The sequence below is a fragment of the Chionomys nivalis genome, chromosome 24 (assembly GCF_950005125.1).
Source record: "Chionomys nivalis chromosome 24, mChiNiv1.1, whole genome shotgun sequence".
Classification (NCBI taxonomy): Eukaryota; Metazoa; Chordata; class Mammalia; order Rodentia; family Cricetidae; genus Chionomys; species Chionomys nivalis.
In genome coordinates, this window is record NC_080109.1 from 695,898 (window position 1) to 715,725 (window position 19,828).

A 19,828-nucleotide genomic window follows, 5' to 3' on the forward strand; every position below is an offset into this window, starting at 1 on the left:
CTAAAAGGATTTTATTTTTACTGTTTCTGTATGACGCACATGTGAATACACCCATGCCAACACATTAATGTGGCCGCTTCATGTCTCCTTTCATCTTTCCGTGGGTCCTGAGACTTAGCCTGGTTATCAAGATTATACAGTAAGCACTGTACCTGCTGAGCCATCTAACTGGTTTACTCATGACTGATGACTTTAAAAAGTCCTTCAAAAGTGTTTTAGAGCATATTATGAGATCAGAAAATCTTGATAGATGTTCCAATATAAAATTTACTTTTGCAAATAATAAAAACAGAATATCTTTGATATAGAAAATATCATTTAGATATTATAATCCACAATGTCAGAAGAAATAGAAGAGTGTATTTTACATTGTAAAGTGTCATATCTTAAAGTGGCATGACATTAACACTCCACTACATGTCTTAGACGTGTCCTATAGCAGCATATACATAGTCATATAACTTTTCTTTTTTCAAATATCTGTTTCTCATGTGTTACTTCCATCTCCACAGGGTACAATTATTTACATATAAGTCATATTATTTATAAAACTATAAGGAGTCTAAAAACAATAGGTGCATTTCATCATACCTTTAATAGCACCAATCTAGTTTCTTGCAGAAAGAGACATTACATAAAGAAAATCAATTACTGGACTGCTGAGGATAGAAGTGGAAGGCTAGCAAGATTATATTAGCTATAATACTGATTATTTTAAGAATGGAGATTTGAAAGATTCAAATAAATATGCCTGAGGCTTTCCTATTTTCTGGTAATTTGCTTCACTATGCTTGGAACTGTGTGCAGCATGCTGCAAATAGACATGATTCAAATGATGTTGGGAAGAGGAAAAAAATTTACTACTATTGAGATGAAAGAACTTCAGGATGGGTGGACAGACAAGAAGAAACATAAAAAGAAGAAAACAAAAGTCATGGACAGTGGTTCTTGGCCATTTAATTCAGGTTCCATTCTCTGAGGTTGACCATCCGTAAATACAGCAGGATCGTGGGAGAGAAACTGTGAACATCCAGTCAGTAAGAAACAAACTGGCTGTAACAACCATAAAATGAAATAAATCTGTACCTTAATGTCAGATGTATCACGCTGACTGTTTCGCCATGCTCTGGACACTGAGGAGAAAGTCCTATCTGCATGATCAAATTTCCCTCCTTGTAAATTTAGAAAGTAGGTTGTAAAGGGTTCCTAAAAAATAAGAAGTGAAAAAACTTTTATGTCCTTTTAGGGTTTAATAAATCTTTATATCTAAATTTTTTTTAGCAAATAATGGTCATTAGCTAGTAATATGTCCAATGTATAGAATGCAAGTTATTGCCAAATTATTTTATTAGAGCTCTTAATTTTTTCTGAATGTTTCTATGTCATCAAAATTTTGGTATCTGTAATGTTTCCATAAACTTCCTTCATTGCCAAGAATATATTACTAATAGCATTTAGGCATGAATTAAATGTATTTTCTTCAGTGTTCAGGATATAGTACAATATGTAACTTTTCTATTGTTATGACTCACAATTTATGATTAAGAAAAAACTGTTTGGAAGGCTTAAAAGCCCCCTCTTAGTTAAAGAACACTTAAACATGTATGAGTGAGTAACTGCTTGCCAATAGAAAAGCCCTATAAATTACTTCTAAGACTCGTGTCTGTCCATAGTCTTCTAACAAGGTTTTATTAATGACGTGCTGCTAATGTTCCCCATAGAAATTACATTTTGGTAGACGAATTAACTTTCAATTTTATAGAAACATTTTTTCAGCTAATGTTATCAATACACAACAGTGCTGGTTATTTGAAAACACATCTTACTCTATTTGGGGCAATGTAACTACCAGAATGTGTAAATAAATGTCTGTGTTAATAAAATTTTAGTTACTTCTCATTTAAACAAGCTACATTTGAAGAAAATTTATCTATTCTGGTACAAAAGACATCTGAAGACACAGATTTGAAGAAGATATGTAGAAGGAACTGTGGGCAGGCCTGCTATTCGTCCTGACCGGCTCCCGCATGGTTAGCTTTATACCTGAAATAACAACACACAAATTGTATTCTTTTAAACACTGCCTGGTCCATTAGCTCTAGCCTCTTACTGGCTAACTCTCACATCTTGACTAACCCATTTCTAATAATCTGTGTAGCACCACAAAGTGGTGTCTTACCGGAAAAGATTCAGCATGTCTGACCTGTGTCCATCTTGGGCCTGAGCTTCACTGCATGGCGTCTGGCTCACTTCCCTCTTCCTCCCAGCATTCTGTTCTGTCTACTCCACCCACCTAATTTTCTGCCCTATCAAAAGCCATGGCAGTTTCTTTATTAACCAATGAAATCAAGTCAAAACAGAAGACCCTTCCACATCAAAGACAGTTACACAATTCTAGAGGAAACATTTTTATCATTATGGTATAAAATATTTGCTAAAGCATATATATTTAAAAGCTCAATTGTTTAAAACTATTTTCAATATTCAAAAAAATGTCGATGATTTCCAATCATTGCACATTCTTCAAAACATTGGATTTATTTAGTCACAGTCTATTATTCACATTGAACTTACTATTCTGAGAAGCCATGCAAGAACAAAACTTGCAGTTGAGTAATGAGTACCATAGTGGAACTTTGGAACTTGATCATCTTCCCATGACTCAAATCGTTCTGCAAAGAATGCTGCTCTTTTGGGATTCAGAGCTCCTACTGGCTGCCATTGGAAGAGAAGGGAGAGAAAGAAACACAAATATAATCATCCTTTATTCCCTCCATGCTTTTAAGATTATCCTGTAAGTATGCATGGAGTAAAAATTTAAAATATATATATTTGCACTTGAAAAACAATAGTGATATATTCGAAGAACAAACAGAAAATGTCACCACCCCACATTTTTTTCCTAACATGGTTAAACATATACAGATGGGTAAACCTGTCATATCTGATACATGCAGTTTTTTTGTTTGCTTGTTTGTTATTTAAATTTTGTTTATTTTCTTTCTTCTTTCCTTTTTTTTTTTTTTTTAAATATATTGAGACAGGGGTTTTCTGTGTAGGCTTGACTGTCTTGGAGCTACTACCACAGACTAGACTGACTAGGAACTCACTGAGATCTGCCTGTCTCTGCCTCCAGAGTCCTGAGATTAAAGGCATGCACCGCCATCACCTGACTAGTTTACATAGTTTTTTTTTAATTAATCAGTCTGAAAGGAGAATTACATGAAGATGAGCTGTATCATATTTTAGAAAATATCTGTAATTAGAAGCAACAACCAGAAGCATCTTGGAGCTAGAGAGCTTACCTACTCTGTCTCTGAGCAGATGAAGGAATAAAGCTGGTAAATAAGGGTAAATGCAAAGAGGTTGTAAGAGAAAAGGAGTAAGATACAACTAGAACATTCTACTAACATAAACTAAGTAAAAAGTTAGAGGACAGAGGGCGGTGGAGATGGCTCAATCAGTCAAGTCTAGGACCTGGGTTCAAATCTCAAGCAACCCTGAAAAGGCTGGGTAAGATGATGCGCACCTGTAATTCTAATGCTAGGGAGGCAGACCGAGGCAGAGCTTGCTGCGAAGTAGCTTGGTCTAATCACTGAGCTTCAGTTTCAGAAAGAGATCGTGCCTCAAAAGAAAGGTAGACAGAGACAGAGAAAGACATCCAACATTGATGCCTAGCCTCTAAGTGCCTTTATGAATTAACAAGAATACAAACCCACTAGCAACAACAGCAACAGCAGCACCACCACCACCACGACAACAAAAACAAGAAACGGTAAAGACATTATAATCTTAGGCTGGAAAACAAAACATTTCAACAAACTTCCATAATCGGTACAACAAAGTGAAGACCCTGGACTCACTAGACAACTCATGCCCAGTTAGAAGGTTGTTTTGGGAAATAAAATAAGTACAGACATTAAGGTCTTTAAGCCATGCATGGCAACACTCAATGAATGTCATTATTTAAAAAATAATCTTTTAGAACTAAGGTAAAAGAGTTTAAATAAAACAATTGCCTATAAAACATCAAACACATTGCTTGACCCAGGCATGAAATGGCCGTTGCTATTCAGGGAATACATGAATTGTATAAACAATGAGCAACATTCTGACATTTTCTTAAGGAAGACAGAGTATCTTTGAGATTCTCAGAAGGGACTACAGCGCTAAGAATGCTAAGATCAACCACATTAAATTACAGTTCGGACTATGGGAACACTCTGGTCTGTAGAAAAGCTCTACTCCTTACTCAAAATATAAATACCAATTCAAAAATAACTTCTCTAATAAGACACAGAACTGTTTTACATCTCTTAGGAAATTTTATAAGTTATTAATATTTATAAGCTCAAAAAATCTGGCTACTCATGAGGAAAATGCTAACCTAAAATAAATAACATTAGTTTAAAATGGATATATTGAGAATTCATACAGTGAAAAGGAAACCATGTTCAGACCAGGTCTTGAACTACTTTTCAAATTATGATTATAGATGGCATTTTAAAGTCATCACTTTGACTGTATTTCTTAAATTGTTAGGTATTTTACCTTCAAACTGTTAACAAACACTATCATTTTCCTTCAATAGCATCTTGGTTCTGACCAGCTCTGTGTTATGTTAAATATGTTTCTACTTTACAAGTTAATTTTCAAAAACATTTATTTGATTACTATTTTAAGTCAGCATCATATTACTAATTTTTAAATACTTCTTTTAAACTCTTAGTTTCAGTGTTAAAGAATTATATCTGACTTACTATAAGAGTCTAACTCATTCCAGGAATTCTTTCTTTGTTACAGAGCAAATGTGAAAGGTCTTTAAATGTATTTTAGTTGTTATCCCTAAAGATACAGCCATATAAAAGGAAGAAAAGAAATAAAATCACTAGAAGACAAATTATATGAATTAAAAATAGAATCAATGTGCCTTTTGTATGGTGCACAGCGAATTAACTATATACTTTATCTGCTCCTATTTTTATTACTCTCCAAATGAGTACCTCTGTGAATCAATAGTTATAGAATCACATTTCTTGAATATAATGCTAAGACCAATTAGGATTGATTTCACTAGCATCTGAAAGAAAAGGCATCCTACTGAGATCCATGTAGGTAGAACCCACAGTATCGACTCTGGCTGGTATTGTCACAATTGGTTTCTGAAGCCTGCTACAGGACAGCTATCAAGACATACCACATTTATTTGCAAGCTAATAAAAAAGAAGTCACCAAATAAAAGAAGGTTTAAAAAAAATAAGGAGCAGTGGAGCTGTGCAATGACAATGATACACTATCAGCTTACTCAGAGAAGTTACAGTGGGAATACACACATTGAATTATACATTACGGGAAAGCACTGATTTATTGTGGTAATAACATCCACCTCATTAAAAGATTCTGCTTTGCTGCAGTTGGAAGGCTACATATTGTTTACTGCCATAAATTAATGGCAGTGCAAAGAAGACTGTGGAACCATCCTAACAATAGATCTGTAATGACAGTGCTGTATATCACGGCTTCCTCAGCAGCTTCATAATAAAATGGAGACAATGTATTGAGCTAATACATTCTACCATGCTGGCCCATATTTTTCTGACAACTGGTTTAAAAGATGAGCTGAATCCAACTATGTTATAATGCTACAAAACATTTAACTAAGCAAGAGTCAGTCAGACACCAAAGTGCATCACAGTATTTTAAAAACATTGTCTAAATCAGCATTTCAAGCTGTTTATTCATCTCCGCAGAAGGGCTAGAAGTTAACACCGACGGCTCCTCTTACTTCTCCGGTGTATTAAGAGAACAAATGCCATGTAGTTCAGAAAGATGTCTAGCACTCTCATCTTATACTGCGTTCTCTGTACAATTTAACCTGCTTGATGGGGTATTTATTTTTAATCAGCAAAATTTAAGAGGAAGAAACCAAAAATACTGACATTTAAAACTGGCTATAACTTCTTGGTAATAACAAAAAAATAACTATCGATTAGGGGATTCAAAAAAGTACATAATTCAAGATCATTACAAAAAATATAAGGATCATCAGGACATGGAAAATAAATGGCATTAAATAAAAATAGCAAGTCTATAAAATAAAACAGCATATGAGATTAAAATTAAAAAATACAATAATTGGAAGTGTAGAATCTCATAACTTATTAGTTATTATGTAAGAATGGAAAGAAAATCATAGTAAAGTAGGAAAAAACAAATTAAAAATGTCAAGAAGACAAATTCTCTAAAATGGTAAGGTGAAGTGCCAAGACCCCAGTCTGGAGAGCACGTCAGTGACTTCACACAAACAGCAAGGTGGCATCTCTGGAAGGGTGAGGAGCATCTTGGCAATGAGGAAGACACAGGATTTATAAAATGGGAGTATTTAAATCAGCTTTGTAAACTTAGACTAAAAAATACATTTTACTACCTTCTTGAGAAGTATTTTTGCTAATTAACAAAAATGTAAAGTATCCCCCTCAGACCTGGCACAGAGAAAGTTATTCTTCTTAATATTGTCTGTTCTGGGGTTATTTATTGGGAATATTTAAGAAGCAAGCTCATCAGTCAATCCCGAGAATGAACACTATAGCCCTGCTAGCAAGGCGGGAGGAAAGGAGCACCGTGCTTCACTGTAGCCTCCCTGTCCGCAGTCTCCTTGCTGTAGCGACAGTTCAGAAAGTAAACTGACTTTTGGATTTATACGAAAAGCTGGAAAATATCAAAGCAAGGGACAAGTATCATTTACCACATTAATGAAAAAATAGTTTTGATTCTATGGACCCCTGAAAACTTTAGTGGCTTAACAATATCAGTAAAAATTAGCTTTTTCTTTTTTCCTTCAAATTTTGAGAACTATAATTTGAAGTTACTTAATAAAAAAATAGTGTTTCTAGATTGAATTACCTGATTATTTATTTATAAAAATATGTCAGCTAGGTATCCTACTTTGAAATGAAGTAATTTAACTAATTTAGCTCAAAATGACTTCAATCTTAGCGATTCAAATGTAAGACACACAACTCCCTCCAGATCTTTTTTATCCATCCGAGACTGCTATACTGAAGATGCTGTTTCTCTAATTGCAGCATCTGCACACTATTTTTCAAATATGATCTTGACTCAAGCAGGTTTATCTAAGGGCTATATGATGTGGGATGCCCTTCTGTATATGTGATGCTTTTATTGGCTAATGAATAAAGCTGTTTCGACCAAAGCCAGGTGGGAAGTCTGAATAGAGATAAAGAAAGAAAGTGGGCAGAGATAGAGAGAGGACATGTAGCTGCCAAAGGAGACAAACACGGTAAGCACATGACCAGTAGGCCACAGCCTCGTGGTGATACACAGATTGATAAAAATGGGTTAAGATGTAAGAGCTAGCTAGAAATATGCTAGAGTCATTAGCCAAACAGTGTTGTAGTTAATATAGTTCTGTGTGATTATTTGGGTCTGGGTGGCTGGGAAACGAACCACAGTCTCCGCTTACAACCATACATGTAAGGTGCGCAGGAGAGCTTTTGTGGGAAGCGAAGCCTGTGATACAACTGCTGCTGTGTCATACACCGGCACCGCGATCCTCCTTTATTATTGACGGTGAGATATGAAGCACTGCAGCTGATATCAACCTTTCAGGGGTGGCATCCCACAAACTCCTGGGCCATGTTTGTAGCTAATAAGGCCAAAACAGTTGTGACTGAATTGACAAGAACTCCAGAAATCCTGTATTGCAGAAATCTGTTTGAATGAACAAACCAGAAATCCACGAACTCAGGCTCTTTCACACCATAGGTGTATAAGATTTCTAAAGAAAAGGTGTTAAGAGGAGAAAGTTAAAGAGATAGGAAAAAATGTCTTGAGCACATCCCAGGAATAAACATCCTGAAAGAGTTAAAGAAAGCTGCTTTTCAAAGATCCTTTCTGTGGTATACAGATAAACGAAAATATATCAAAGTAGAAAGAGTTCCAGAACAGAACAAGAGGACCACTACAACGCTGATCTGGAAGCCATTCCACACCATCATGTACCTACAGAGTGACTGAAATTCTGGGATGGGCACACAAGCAGATTTATCCCACTTCTAAAAGTAGAGAGTATCTGCACATACTGATAGAGCTGCTGCAAAGTGAAGGCAAAATACTGATTTAGAATAGAAGAACTGCTGAACTCACTATTCTCTAGCAGTCTTTACATTATACAGATGTGGACGGTAAATATTAAGGACACAGTATCTGATGTATATGAACAGATTAAGGCTAGCAGTTCAGAGAATAGCAAAAGAAAGGTTATATCAAAAAAGCCAGAGAATACTGTAATTATTTTTGGAAATATTCCAGGAAGTAGGTGCATAGGCCCAAATAAATGTACCACATGACAACAATGATTCTGTTTGTTGGATATAAACAAAGATTCTCAGAATCTTAGGTAAATAAGCTATCTTTAAAAGCAATTCTGTGATATACAGGTCTATAAGTGCCCTCCACTTTGCAGGTGTGAAAAATGTTGAGTCTGGGAGAAATAAAATGGACCTGTAGCTAGTCATCTGCTTGATGACAGCAGAAAGAGTTAGGGCACTTAGACCAAACTGTAAACCAGTCCTAGAATAGTGTGTGCTGCATGGGGAAATGTAAATGCCAATGCTGAATTCAGAAGATTATTAAAATCCATTCTTTGGAGTTTTAGGTTAAATTAAGGCACACTTAAAAAGAAAAGAAGAAAAAGAAAAACCGGGTATAATCCTAGCAGTAGGAGGCAGAAACTGGCAGACTTCCGTGGGTTCAGGGCCAGCCTGGTCTAAACAGTGAATTGCAGGTCAGGGACACTCATGTACTAAAAAAGAAAGAAAAAAATATATGACATTCTACTTGAAAATGTACTGCATTTGTGCACGACAACACAGTAGCTCATACTGTATTGTCACGATGTTTCTTCCTACTCATGTAATGTCTGGAGAAGCATCGTAGGAGACAGTATCCCAAATCAACACAATGCATGTTTTTGTCTTGGAGACATGGATATCCAGTTTTAAAATGGTTCTTATCAAAAGTATGCATTGTCATTAATGTCCCCTTTTAACTCTGATAACTGCATACCACACCAGTGAACACAAATGAGAGCAGAAATCTATATGTGGTTCGAGATTTTAAAAGAACACCATGGTTATTCTGGCTGTATCCCATCCGCCTTTCAGGGGTCCCCACCCTTCTGGGAAAGAAAATAAACAAAGAATCTTTGTTATTCAGGCCACACTGCACTGTAGGAAGCACAACGGCTTTATTCTAGTTCTAGCATCTTTTGTATCTAGATGACAAATGTAACAAGCCTGCTCATCATTTTTGCACAGTCTTGGCTGGTAGGGTTTCTGTCACATGCTGTACATGACGGGGATAGGTCGGCACTTATCTTCATACACCCTCGACTGTATTTAACATTGTCAAGGGAAAAAATTCCATCAGCTTGCTTTTATAGCTTTGAGAGTTAACAAATAAGCACTTTTGCTTTCAAGTAGCAGGGATATTTTTAATCCTCTGCAAACACTGTTTACACGGCTTCTATGATGCATTATTATACACCGCTACCCCTTTCAACTGAATAAAAGACACCCTGGGAAAATAAAGTGTTTCAGTTTACTGATAGTCCTATGGAGAATTCAAATAATTTCAAATATTCAGAATGCCGATTCAGGAGTGATGCTTTATTCTGCTCAGCTGGTATTGCAGGACTACGCTTCTGAAAAAGTCACATAAGCTGATGAACATAATGCAGATGAACAATGCTAGTACTGAGTGAAATGCCAAGAACAGCCCAAAAACCAAGATATAATTTATAAAGAATATTTTAAAGTAATTATGAAAATAATAAAGACAAAAGAGTTCCAATGTTGCTAAAAATGATCATTTGTATATAAATGCAACTATTCATTTTCAGAACCATTTAAGACAATTAAAATCAAATAATCTACCTACAGGGTAAATCAAGGTTGATAGCTCTGAATAGTTCAACAGTTTACATAGACAGTACATTGCCAAATAACAAAATTATCCAAGGAAAGGGGGCTTAAGATGAATAAGAATAGGTTACTGTTCATTTGGACCAACTATTACATTTTAGGAGAAATGTTAAACATCAATATAACACTTAGATCTAGGGCTAAGAAGTTGGCTTAGTAGGTAAGTACTTTTTGTGCATGCCTAATGACCCAGGTTGGAATACAAGCACCCATGTGAAGCTAGACACAGAGGTTCATGAACCTGCAACCACAGCACAACTCTACAGAGGAGAGACAGATACAATAGCAGCTCAAGAAGCTCAAAGCCAAGTAGTCTGGCACATACAGCAAAGAGGAATAGAGAGCGTATAGAAAATAAGACTGACACATGGTGGTACATGCAAGTCACCCCTCTGCCCACCCCAATATTAAAAGTAATCAGATTATAGCATACAAGCTAAAAGTGCCAAAGTACAGATAAGCACCTGAGTTGTATCAATAACTATGGAGCTACTGGACCATTGGGGGCTGCTGGGAAAAGGAGAATCAGTTTTCTTTAAGGCTATGAATCTTCATAGGTTGACCATGTTCCAGTGGGTAGACCTATGCCTAGGAAGTATATTGGTAGTGCAAATAAGACTTTGGGTCATTAAAAAAAAAAGAGGAAATGAAATTGAGAGAGGTTGGAATATGTGAGTGGTCCAGGAAAGAATGGGGGTAAACATAATCAAAATATGAAATTTGAATGAATAATCAAAGCATGAAATTTCAGAGAATAAAATACCATATTTAAAAAAACAACCTGAGTTGTAATGCATTTTAAAAGTACTAGGATACTTCAAATATCAAACAAGGAGACAAACTATTATTGGGTAGTAGTTAAATAACTGGCTTTCAGGAGAGATGTGGCAGTTTAGCCAGATAATCACAATAACGCAATAGTTGGAACAGAGGAGATCCTAGTAATTCACATGGCTTATGGATAGCTATTAGATCATACATGATACTAGCAAATGTTAGTAACACTCACTGGGTTGATCTTGACTAATGGGAGACCTGACAGAAAATTGATCAGAGTAGCACATTGCCAGAACAAGCCTATTCCTGGCGAGCATGGGCAAACAACACTATCCTTAAGACAGTCCCCAGGCTGAGGGATCAAATGGAAGCTGGCTACTAAAATGATCCACCCCAGGAGTCCTCCTCATGTTGCTCTAAAAGACAAAGGAGAGATGGGGAAAATCCCACTCTTCTACCTTCTGATCTATTCAGGACCTCAGTAGATTGAAAGATGCACACACACAGAAAACACCCACAACTGCAAAATGAGTAACTTATCCTACTGCAAGAGGAGTGTAAAAAAATGGCAAATAGATTCACAAGTACTACCTAAAATTTAACTTAATTTCCTGTACAAAGTGATATGCTAGAATGATCACCAACACCTAAAATTTGCATTTAATATTTTTTGGATATAAAGATATTGACATAAATAACACTTATTGGTTCTGTTTCTTTAGATACTGTGACTAATTCACCACACCTACAGGCAATGTAATTAATTAAGTTAGAAGTTAAAAAAAAAGAGGCAACAAAAGATTCCATCCATCGCCTAAGATGGGTGTGGGTTGAACAATAAAACACCTTAAAGTACTGTTACCAGTTATTCCATTATAAAGTTAAATTCAGAAAGAAGCAATTTTTAAAAAATGGCTACTTATATTTGCCTGTGTTTTTCATGCACTGATACAAAATAAATTTCAATAGGGAGCACTTACATTTTTATTTAACATCAATATTTAAATTATAAACACTTATGAAAGACACTATAACATCGTAAGCACTATCTCAGTCTTTCTTCCAAATGATGAACCTTTTAAAATGACTCCAAACGTCATAATTTTAGATCACGATAAAAGTTACTTTAAAATATGTAAATGTCAAAGAATACACTAAGGTAAGAATTCTGAGAATGAAAATAGTAAACCTGTTTCCAAAATAATTTATATTTTTAAAGCTGAGTTGACTATATCCCATTCAAAGGAAACTGGGCTCCTTAAGGAAATGGTTCATTCTGATTCTGGGGTGAGCAGTGCATAAAATGCAGGACCACAAGAAGAAGGAACTGTCAAATATTCATGGGGTATCATTTGGTCTTCCATCACCGTGCCACATCTGACAGAAAAAAACTTAAGGTAGAAAGATTTATTAAGAACTCTCTGGTCCACTGTGGTGGGGAAGGCACGGCTGAGCAGCGCAGTCTCTGGTGGCAGGAGCATGTGGTGGAGGCTGTTCACATCACACAGGAGCAGAGAGTACAGAGCCCCAGGAACCAGAGACAGATACCACCCTCAAAGGCCAGTCAGGCTCTGCCTCCTAAATGGTCAATGGCCTCTCAAAACAGAATTACTAGCTAAGGAATGAGTGTTCAAAACATCACCTTCTGTGGACGTTTCAGAGACTCAAAACCTCACAAACAGGATTTATCTAAGTGACAGAGAACATTCATGGGAGGTCACACTAGAAAGTCATGACAATTTCATTGTCATAGAAAACAATGCCTCTTTCTCTTAGAATTAGAAAGCACCAAGGTAAGGTTGCTCTGCATCTGTGAGGTGGGCATCTGTTGAGGTGGGGTGCACCCTGGGGCGTCTGAGACAGGAAGACCAGCCTGGGTTACACAGTGAGACTTTCTTTAAAACAAGGAGGTTGGGAGAAAGCTGTCCTTATTCTACCAAGAAAAAGACTATAAAATGCTAACTATTCTTAAGATCCTTGTAGAGAACTAAGGTAGAAAATAACCAAGTGAACTGAATCTATCAAACTACAAGATTCTCAATTGAGAGGTTGTACAGAAGTATAAAATATTGACAAAGGAAGAGAGTACCAACACAAAGATAAAATGATTCTTAAAATACCTAGTTTGAGTGAGTATACCAGTTTAGAAAATTTGGTAGATCCCAAGACAAGTGCATTCACATTTATGTTTTCCCCCCCATGGGTCTGTACAGGGTGCAGAGCATAGCACGTACAGACAGGGGATCAGAGAGAAGTCCTCAGTTTGACAGAGGATGTGACTTACTGCTCCTGGGATTAGGTACACAACATCATCACTAATACTAACCCTTTTCATACATGAGACCATCCCTTAAGCTGCCAGGGAAGACACTGATTCTATCACCAAGAGGCTGGGCAAATGGAGTTAAAGGAAAAGAATCTACTACAAGAGGGTGGAAGGCAAACACACTGCTTCTGAAAGAGGGTCAAAGCAAAACCCTTCACTTTGGAGAATGTCAAAAATTCTCTTTTGGATAAAAGTTTTAAGTAAGAGAACTATCCTGGAGACAGACTGGGAAAATCTTCTCTGCTCAAGATCTGTCACAGATGCAAAGCAGTTTGGATGACATGAAAGCTGGAATCCAGAAAGCTGAAAAGGTCTTTCTGGGGAACACACAGACTGGAATACTTAAGACTGCATATGAATCAGAACCGACAAACTCTAACCACCATAGCCTGGCACTTACTAGTTAGCATTATAGGTTTACTTGTAGAAGAAAAAAATATAGAAAGAAAATATCTCTATGGTTAGGTTCACAAAAACTAATGAAGGAAAGGACAGGAAAATTGAGGAAGTACTTCCAGCACCATCGGGCATACAGAAACACAAGCCTGTGCAGTATTAAAGATAACAGCAAAGAGCTCAAGTGGTCTCACGGATTAGATGGACCCCCCCCCCAGCTCACAGAAGAGCTCACGTGGCCTCATGAATTAGATGGAACCACAAACACACTGCTCACAGAAGAGCTCACGTGGCCTCATGAATTAGATGGAACCACAAACACACTGCTCACAGAAGAGCTCACGTGGCCTCACAGATTAGATGGAACTCCACACATACTCTGCTCACAGAAGAGCTCAAGTGGCCTCATGGATTAGATGGAACCACAAACACACTGCTCACAGAAGAGATCACGTGGCCTCACAGATTAGATGGAACCACAAACACACTGCTCACAGAAGAGCTCAAGTGGCCTCACAGATTAGATGGAACTCCACACATACTCTGCTCACAGAAGAGCTCGAGTGGCCTCATGGATTAGATGGAACCACATACAGGGTTCACAGAAGAGCTCAAGTGGCCTCATGGATTAGATGGAACTCTACACTCACTGCTCACAGAAGCAGCAACTCACACATTTCTAGCTAGAAGATATTCGTATCTCACTTTGTAATTTTTTCCTATCCCAGACAATACAGAATTATACAAATAACTTAGAAAATGGTAGATGAAGGGAAACAAGAAATAAAGGAATAAAATTAAAAAATAGAAAGGATTTTAGCGGAGAGGCAGGGAGTGGAACAGATAAAAATGTAGAGCTCAATAAAAATCAATAAAAAAATGTAAAAAAAAGAAGGCTTTTAAAAACCTGCAGAAGGGATGGTGAACTGTCTCGGATGTTGCCACACGAACATAAGCGCCTGAGGGCAGACCCTTCCCACACATGAATCTGGGTATAGTGGAATGTACCTGGGATCTCTGTCTGGGGGCAGACAGGAGGCACCCAGAGGCATGCTGCCCAACCATGAGCTCCAAAGTCACTAAAACATTGTCTTAAAAAACAAGATGGAGAATGACAGAAGACACCTGACATTGATGGTCCAAACATGCACACACACATAAACACACACACGTGCATAAACCACACACAGACAATAATAAAGCAAGCCATATCAAAATTAACATTAAGTATAAATGATATCAATATTGAAATTAAAATGCAGAGAAGATTGTAAGATTGGATATAAAACCACATAGTATTAGATACTCTCTACAAAAAGTACTGTTAAAATGTAAGCACACAGGTTGGGTTTTTAAAGATGGAAAGAAGATACTGTAAGGAGTCACTGAAACAACATTGCCACACACATATCAGAAAGAGCAGTACACTTGCTACTAAGTGTAAGGTAAGAAAACAGATACAAAATATGTTTATTAGGAAAACATAATTTTAAAATGCGTGTGTGTGTGTGTGTGTGTGTGTGTGTTAGTTTCCTGGGAGTCCTGCAACAAAGCATAGTGGCTTCAAACAGTAGAAACTTATCACCATCTGGTTACAGAAAATTCAAATGATGCTGTTGTCAGGGCCAGGGACATGATCTCTCTGAAGCCTCTCAAAGAAGACCCTCCTTGGCAGCATAACCCTAAACCCAACTTCTGCTATCTCAGAGCCAGGTGTCCTCATCTCCTCATCAACATCACTTACGTTAGATGTGGGCCCACTCTAATGACTGCAACTTAGTGTTATTAAAGCTGCGAAGACCTCATTTACACAAAAAGCATATTCACAAGTACCAGATTAAGAGGTTGGGGCTTAAATGTTATCTTTAAAAAAAATTGAACCTGAGTCTTATGGAAGAGCAACCAGTGCTCTTAAACTCTGAGACATCTCTCAAGCCCTTTAAATGTTTTATTTGGGAACACATCAATCCATATCTTATGGAAAATATATATGACAAAAGGCACATAACTGAAAATACTTAAACAAGTCTAAATTACTGCATTTTTAGTAGAAATAATTAAACAAAAGATATAACATTCATAAATTACAAAATTCAATATTGCTGATACATTACATTTTGCCAAAAATGACCTAAATATCAATGTAGCCCCTACAAAAAACCTTGCAGATTTTTTAAAAATTAGAAATTGACAAACTAATTCTCAAAAACAAAAACCCCAGAATTGCTAATTTTGAAAAAGAACATAGTTGAAAGAGTCACATAGCCCGTTTTCATAACATCTGCAAAACCTAAAGTAACTAAGACAGAATGAACGGCACTCACAGAAAGATAGACATGTATTTGACAAAACAGTATCCGGAAGAACTACACATACATGGTCAACCAATTCCAGAAAAACAACCAGGAATATCTAAGACAGCCTTTTAAAAAACACATTCTTATGTTTATGTGTTGGAGGGGTGCTGGTGTGCCACGGTGCATCCATGTCATTCGGCATGTGTGGGGTTAGAAGACATCTTGCAGGACTCAGTTCTCCCCTTCCACATGGGTCCCAGGGATCTAATTACATTAGATGACTTGGTAGCAAGTCATCCTGCAGGTCAAACTTCACAGTCATCACAATAAATTGGACTTACAGGAATAAAATAAGAACTTCAACCCCTAACTTTGTACCTCTAACATATTCTAGACAAAAAAAAAAAAGTAACACCAATAAGCACAATATAAGAGAATAATGGTGCATGACTCAATTTGTTTCTAGAAAAGCCAATTATCACTACTGGCTCACACCATTAGGTCACAGATGATTCAGATCAGTAGCTCCCAACATTTTTAAAGAAGCCTCTCTGCATCTCTTCTCTTTTTCCCAACACACATTTATTTGAATTCCCAGACCTCCTGCAATGAATCCAGAGTTTCCACTGAAGTCTGCAGGCTTGATGTAACTGCCACATCTTTATCTTTCTTTCCACTAGGAACACTCAGAAAAATGTTCTATTTTTAACACTGACTTACTTTTATCTTCTTTTTATGTTTATACAACAATGCCTGAAATTTACACTAATAACTTCATATTATTCTTTTATATTCTTCTTGAATATTTTAAGAGAGAGTTTCAGGCTATAAAGTGACTTGAATTTTTATATTTTTAACTACTGTAAGATCACATTCTAGAATTTCTTCTAAAGAGGGAATAGCACAGTCATAAGGACTATTAAGTATGAAAAATTTACACTTTGAATAGTTATGATAGTTATTAATGTGTTTTAGTTACTTTATATTTTATAAAGTTACCACTCAGAATATACCACAGTAAATCTTTAACTTCCCCAAATCACTAACATCATTAAACTGATTTTAAAAGTAACAAAGTTAGTATTGCTTACCAGAATCTATTTCCAGTAAAACATACAACTTTTGTTTCTTCCTACACTTAAAATAACTTGATACTCTACTGTTTAGTATAGTTTTTATCCTGAGGTAATGACATGCTTACAGAAAACTATCCTTTGCTACTTTCAAAGGCTTGGTTCAAATTCCAAACTGTACAATCACATTTTCAAAGATTACTTTTCTAAAAGCTAAGTTGTATAAAATATAGGTTTTCTATAATTGTTGTGGGATAACATGGAATCTGTTTGAAAAGTCTTTCAGTAGTAGATGATCTCATTCACTACTGTTTTGAACACAATCCTCAGAATAATGCACAAAAAAGCACCAAGTAAATATTAAATAATTGTTATTCATATGACTGGGTTTTATAACAATACAAATGAAAAAACTGGACAAAAGAGTAAGAGACAATTTATTACGTTTTTCACTATAAGAAATACTGCATGTCATTCATAATTAATAGAAAACAGCTAGTGCGGTAGCCCACGCCTTTAATTCCAGCACTTAGGAAGCAGAAGCAGGAGGATCTTGGAGTTTGAGGTCAGCCTATTCTACATATTGAGTTCCAGGACAGAAATAACTAATTAGCAAGACCCTGTCTCAAAACAAACAGCCTGAAATCAGAATGATGGTATGTTATTTTTTAAAAAACTGAAATATTGTCCAAGTGTTAGATAAGAAGTTTAACATAAATTAATAACAGGTGTTCCCTACTCTGAATCTACCAGAGTTTGTAACTAAAAACTAAACTAGGAAAGTAGAAAACACTGTGGGATAAAATTACTAATGCTATGTAACTAAAACCAATCATTTATAAATTGTCATAAACTGTGGCTCCACCCAGAGCAGGGCAGCATGATCGGGAAGGAATACCTAGCCTGGAGCAGGATTGATGGCTGGCAGGGCGCTCTGGGGTACATCAGGATTAGCCATACCCTGACAGTAATATTAACCAAAATCCATTTCAGTTACTTCAGTTTATCATTTTCTGACAAATGTTGAGAAAGACTGTCTTCGGAAGCTGCTTAAATTAAGTGTTGGGTTAACCTCTGTTAGAGTCATTTAAAACTTTACCAGAAAGAAACCCTAGGAGGAATCTAAGTCTGTTTAATTACTTTACACAGACAATTCTATTTGTACTTTGATGAACTTGGCATTAAGTTCTGAGAAGTTACATAACCATAGTTTAAACTAATATAAACACTGAACAAGCAACAATTCTAATAATCAATAACTATTTAAATAGTTAATAATTCAATATCAACATGATTAATTTGAATAGTTATTATTAATGATAATTAACACATCCTTGCTTATTAAGGCGCTCCTGCTGCTTCGTGCCTCCTCTTGCGGCTGTTCTTTACACCTTTCTGGCTGCTGTAGTCTTTGTCACCCTTTCACACTGTAGGCTGTGTTTAAATGTTTACTGTCTCTAGCTACAACTCACTCTTTAAAATGAGGTGCGAGGATAGCAGGCATACGTGGAACAAAAGCTGTGTGTCCCAGTGGGTTTTCAGGAAGGTAAACCAGGTGGGTACTGAATGAAAACCCAAGATGCTAACGTTTTTAAAGTCTTTTCTCTTGCTCCATCAGTATGTCTAAAGGGCAACACAACCCTGTCTCACTGTGAGGGACTGGCACAGATGTCTGGAGAAATTTGGCAGTGGGACAGTATCGGGGCCTGGCACTTTCACTGTTCAGTCCCCAAGGCTTTCTGTCTTTAGTGATAACTTTCTTCTGCTGCACATGGTGTTCTAGCATCAGAAGCTTCTTGTATTTTTCCAAGAACTAAATCCATTGCCATTTTTGCCAACACAAAAAGAAAGGCAAATGAACTTGAAAAGGAAATGGATGAAACGTAACTATTCAAGGTAAACTACTGCTTCTGGTTATACCTGAGTTCTCCAGATAGGGACAGACCTGAAATTACTGCATGAAGAAAATGTGATTTATTACCTCCGGCACCTCACTCAATCTTAGTCTCCTACTCTGTGAATACTGGGGTGCAGGGAAGACAGGACATGTACATGCTCCTGGGGAAAGCATCTCCTAGAGCCTCCCTCACACTCCTACAAATAAATCCTGAACTGCTCTGACACCATTTTATACTGACCAGACTACAACTCTCAAACATCATGTGAAACAATTTATGCTATAATCTCTAAGATCAAAATGGCAACAGTACCCATGTTTGATGCAAGGAGTAAAAATTCTGGATGTATCTCATCAGCCATTTATTTTCCTGCATTATACTTTTAAAACAATTTAAGATCAATTAGCTGTTGTTCTTCCATTATAAAGCCTTTCCTATAGATTGAATTCCTTTGGTTTCAGTAAATCTCAATAAATAGAAAACAAAATAAATGCTGTTATGCCCAAACTGTTTGAGCACTGTTCTCCACCACCCGAACGCATTCTTCCCCCTCTGTGACATGGAGATGGTATATTGATTCCTGGTGTATCTGTTACAGGGCAGACTGAAAGCACTGGCATTCGTCAGAAACAGCACTTAAAACTTAAAGAGATAAAGAAGTGCTGTCTGATCAACAGCAGCTAAATGTCGGTAGTCAATTCCAGGTCAAGATGTTCACTGTATGGTAAATGTGCGTGCATGTTAGAGAGACGTATCTCATACATAAAAATATACACACCAATCTACCACGGCAGAGGAGGGATGAGAACCACCCAATACAATCAGCAGCTATTCAGCAATGAGTAAACAAAATCTGCTGCATTTTCATCTGGTCCTCTGTAGGCTCTGCACACTCCCTTGTGAGAAACAGTAACTGAACAAGAGCACTGGGAGCTGTAGATTACAGAGGGTGAGTAACAGCATTGTAACAGGTTATAAAAGCAGAGAATTCACAGAGCTGATACCGGACTTTAAGACTAGTTTACTTCCCCCCATCTTTGGAAGGTAAACTCAGGAA

At 36.7% G+C, this 19,828-nt stretch overlaps 1 protein-coding gene across 4 annotated transcripts in view; it reads right to left on the minus strand.

Moving 5' to 3' along the window:
• The window catches only part of Lrba (LPS responsive beige-like anchor protein), a 484,014-nt gene that overhangs the window by 128,189 nt on the left and 335,997 nt on the right, over nucleotides 1–19,828 (minus strand). For all 4 annotated transcript variants that reach the window (XM_057757319.1, XM_057757317.1, XM_057757318.1 and 1 more), the window contains exons 45-46: nucleotides 2,575–2,715; nucleotides 1,087–1,206 (exon numbers count right to left, since the gene is read on the minus strand). In XM_057757319.1, the coding sequence (XP_057613302.1) occupies nucleotides 1,087–1,206; nucleotides 2,575–2,715 (261 nt within the window). The remainder of the gene's footprint in view (nucleotides 1–1,086; nucleotides 1,207–2,574; nucleotides 2,716–19,828) is intronic.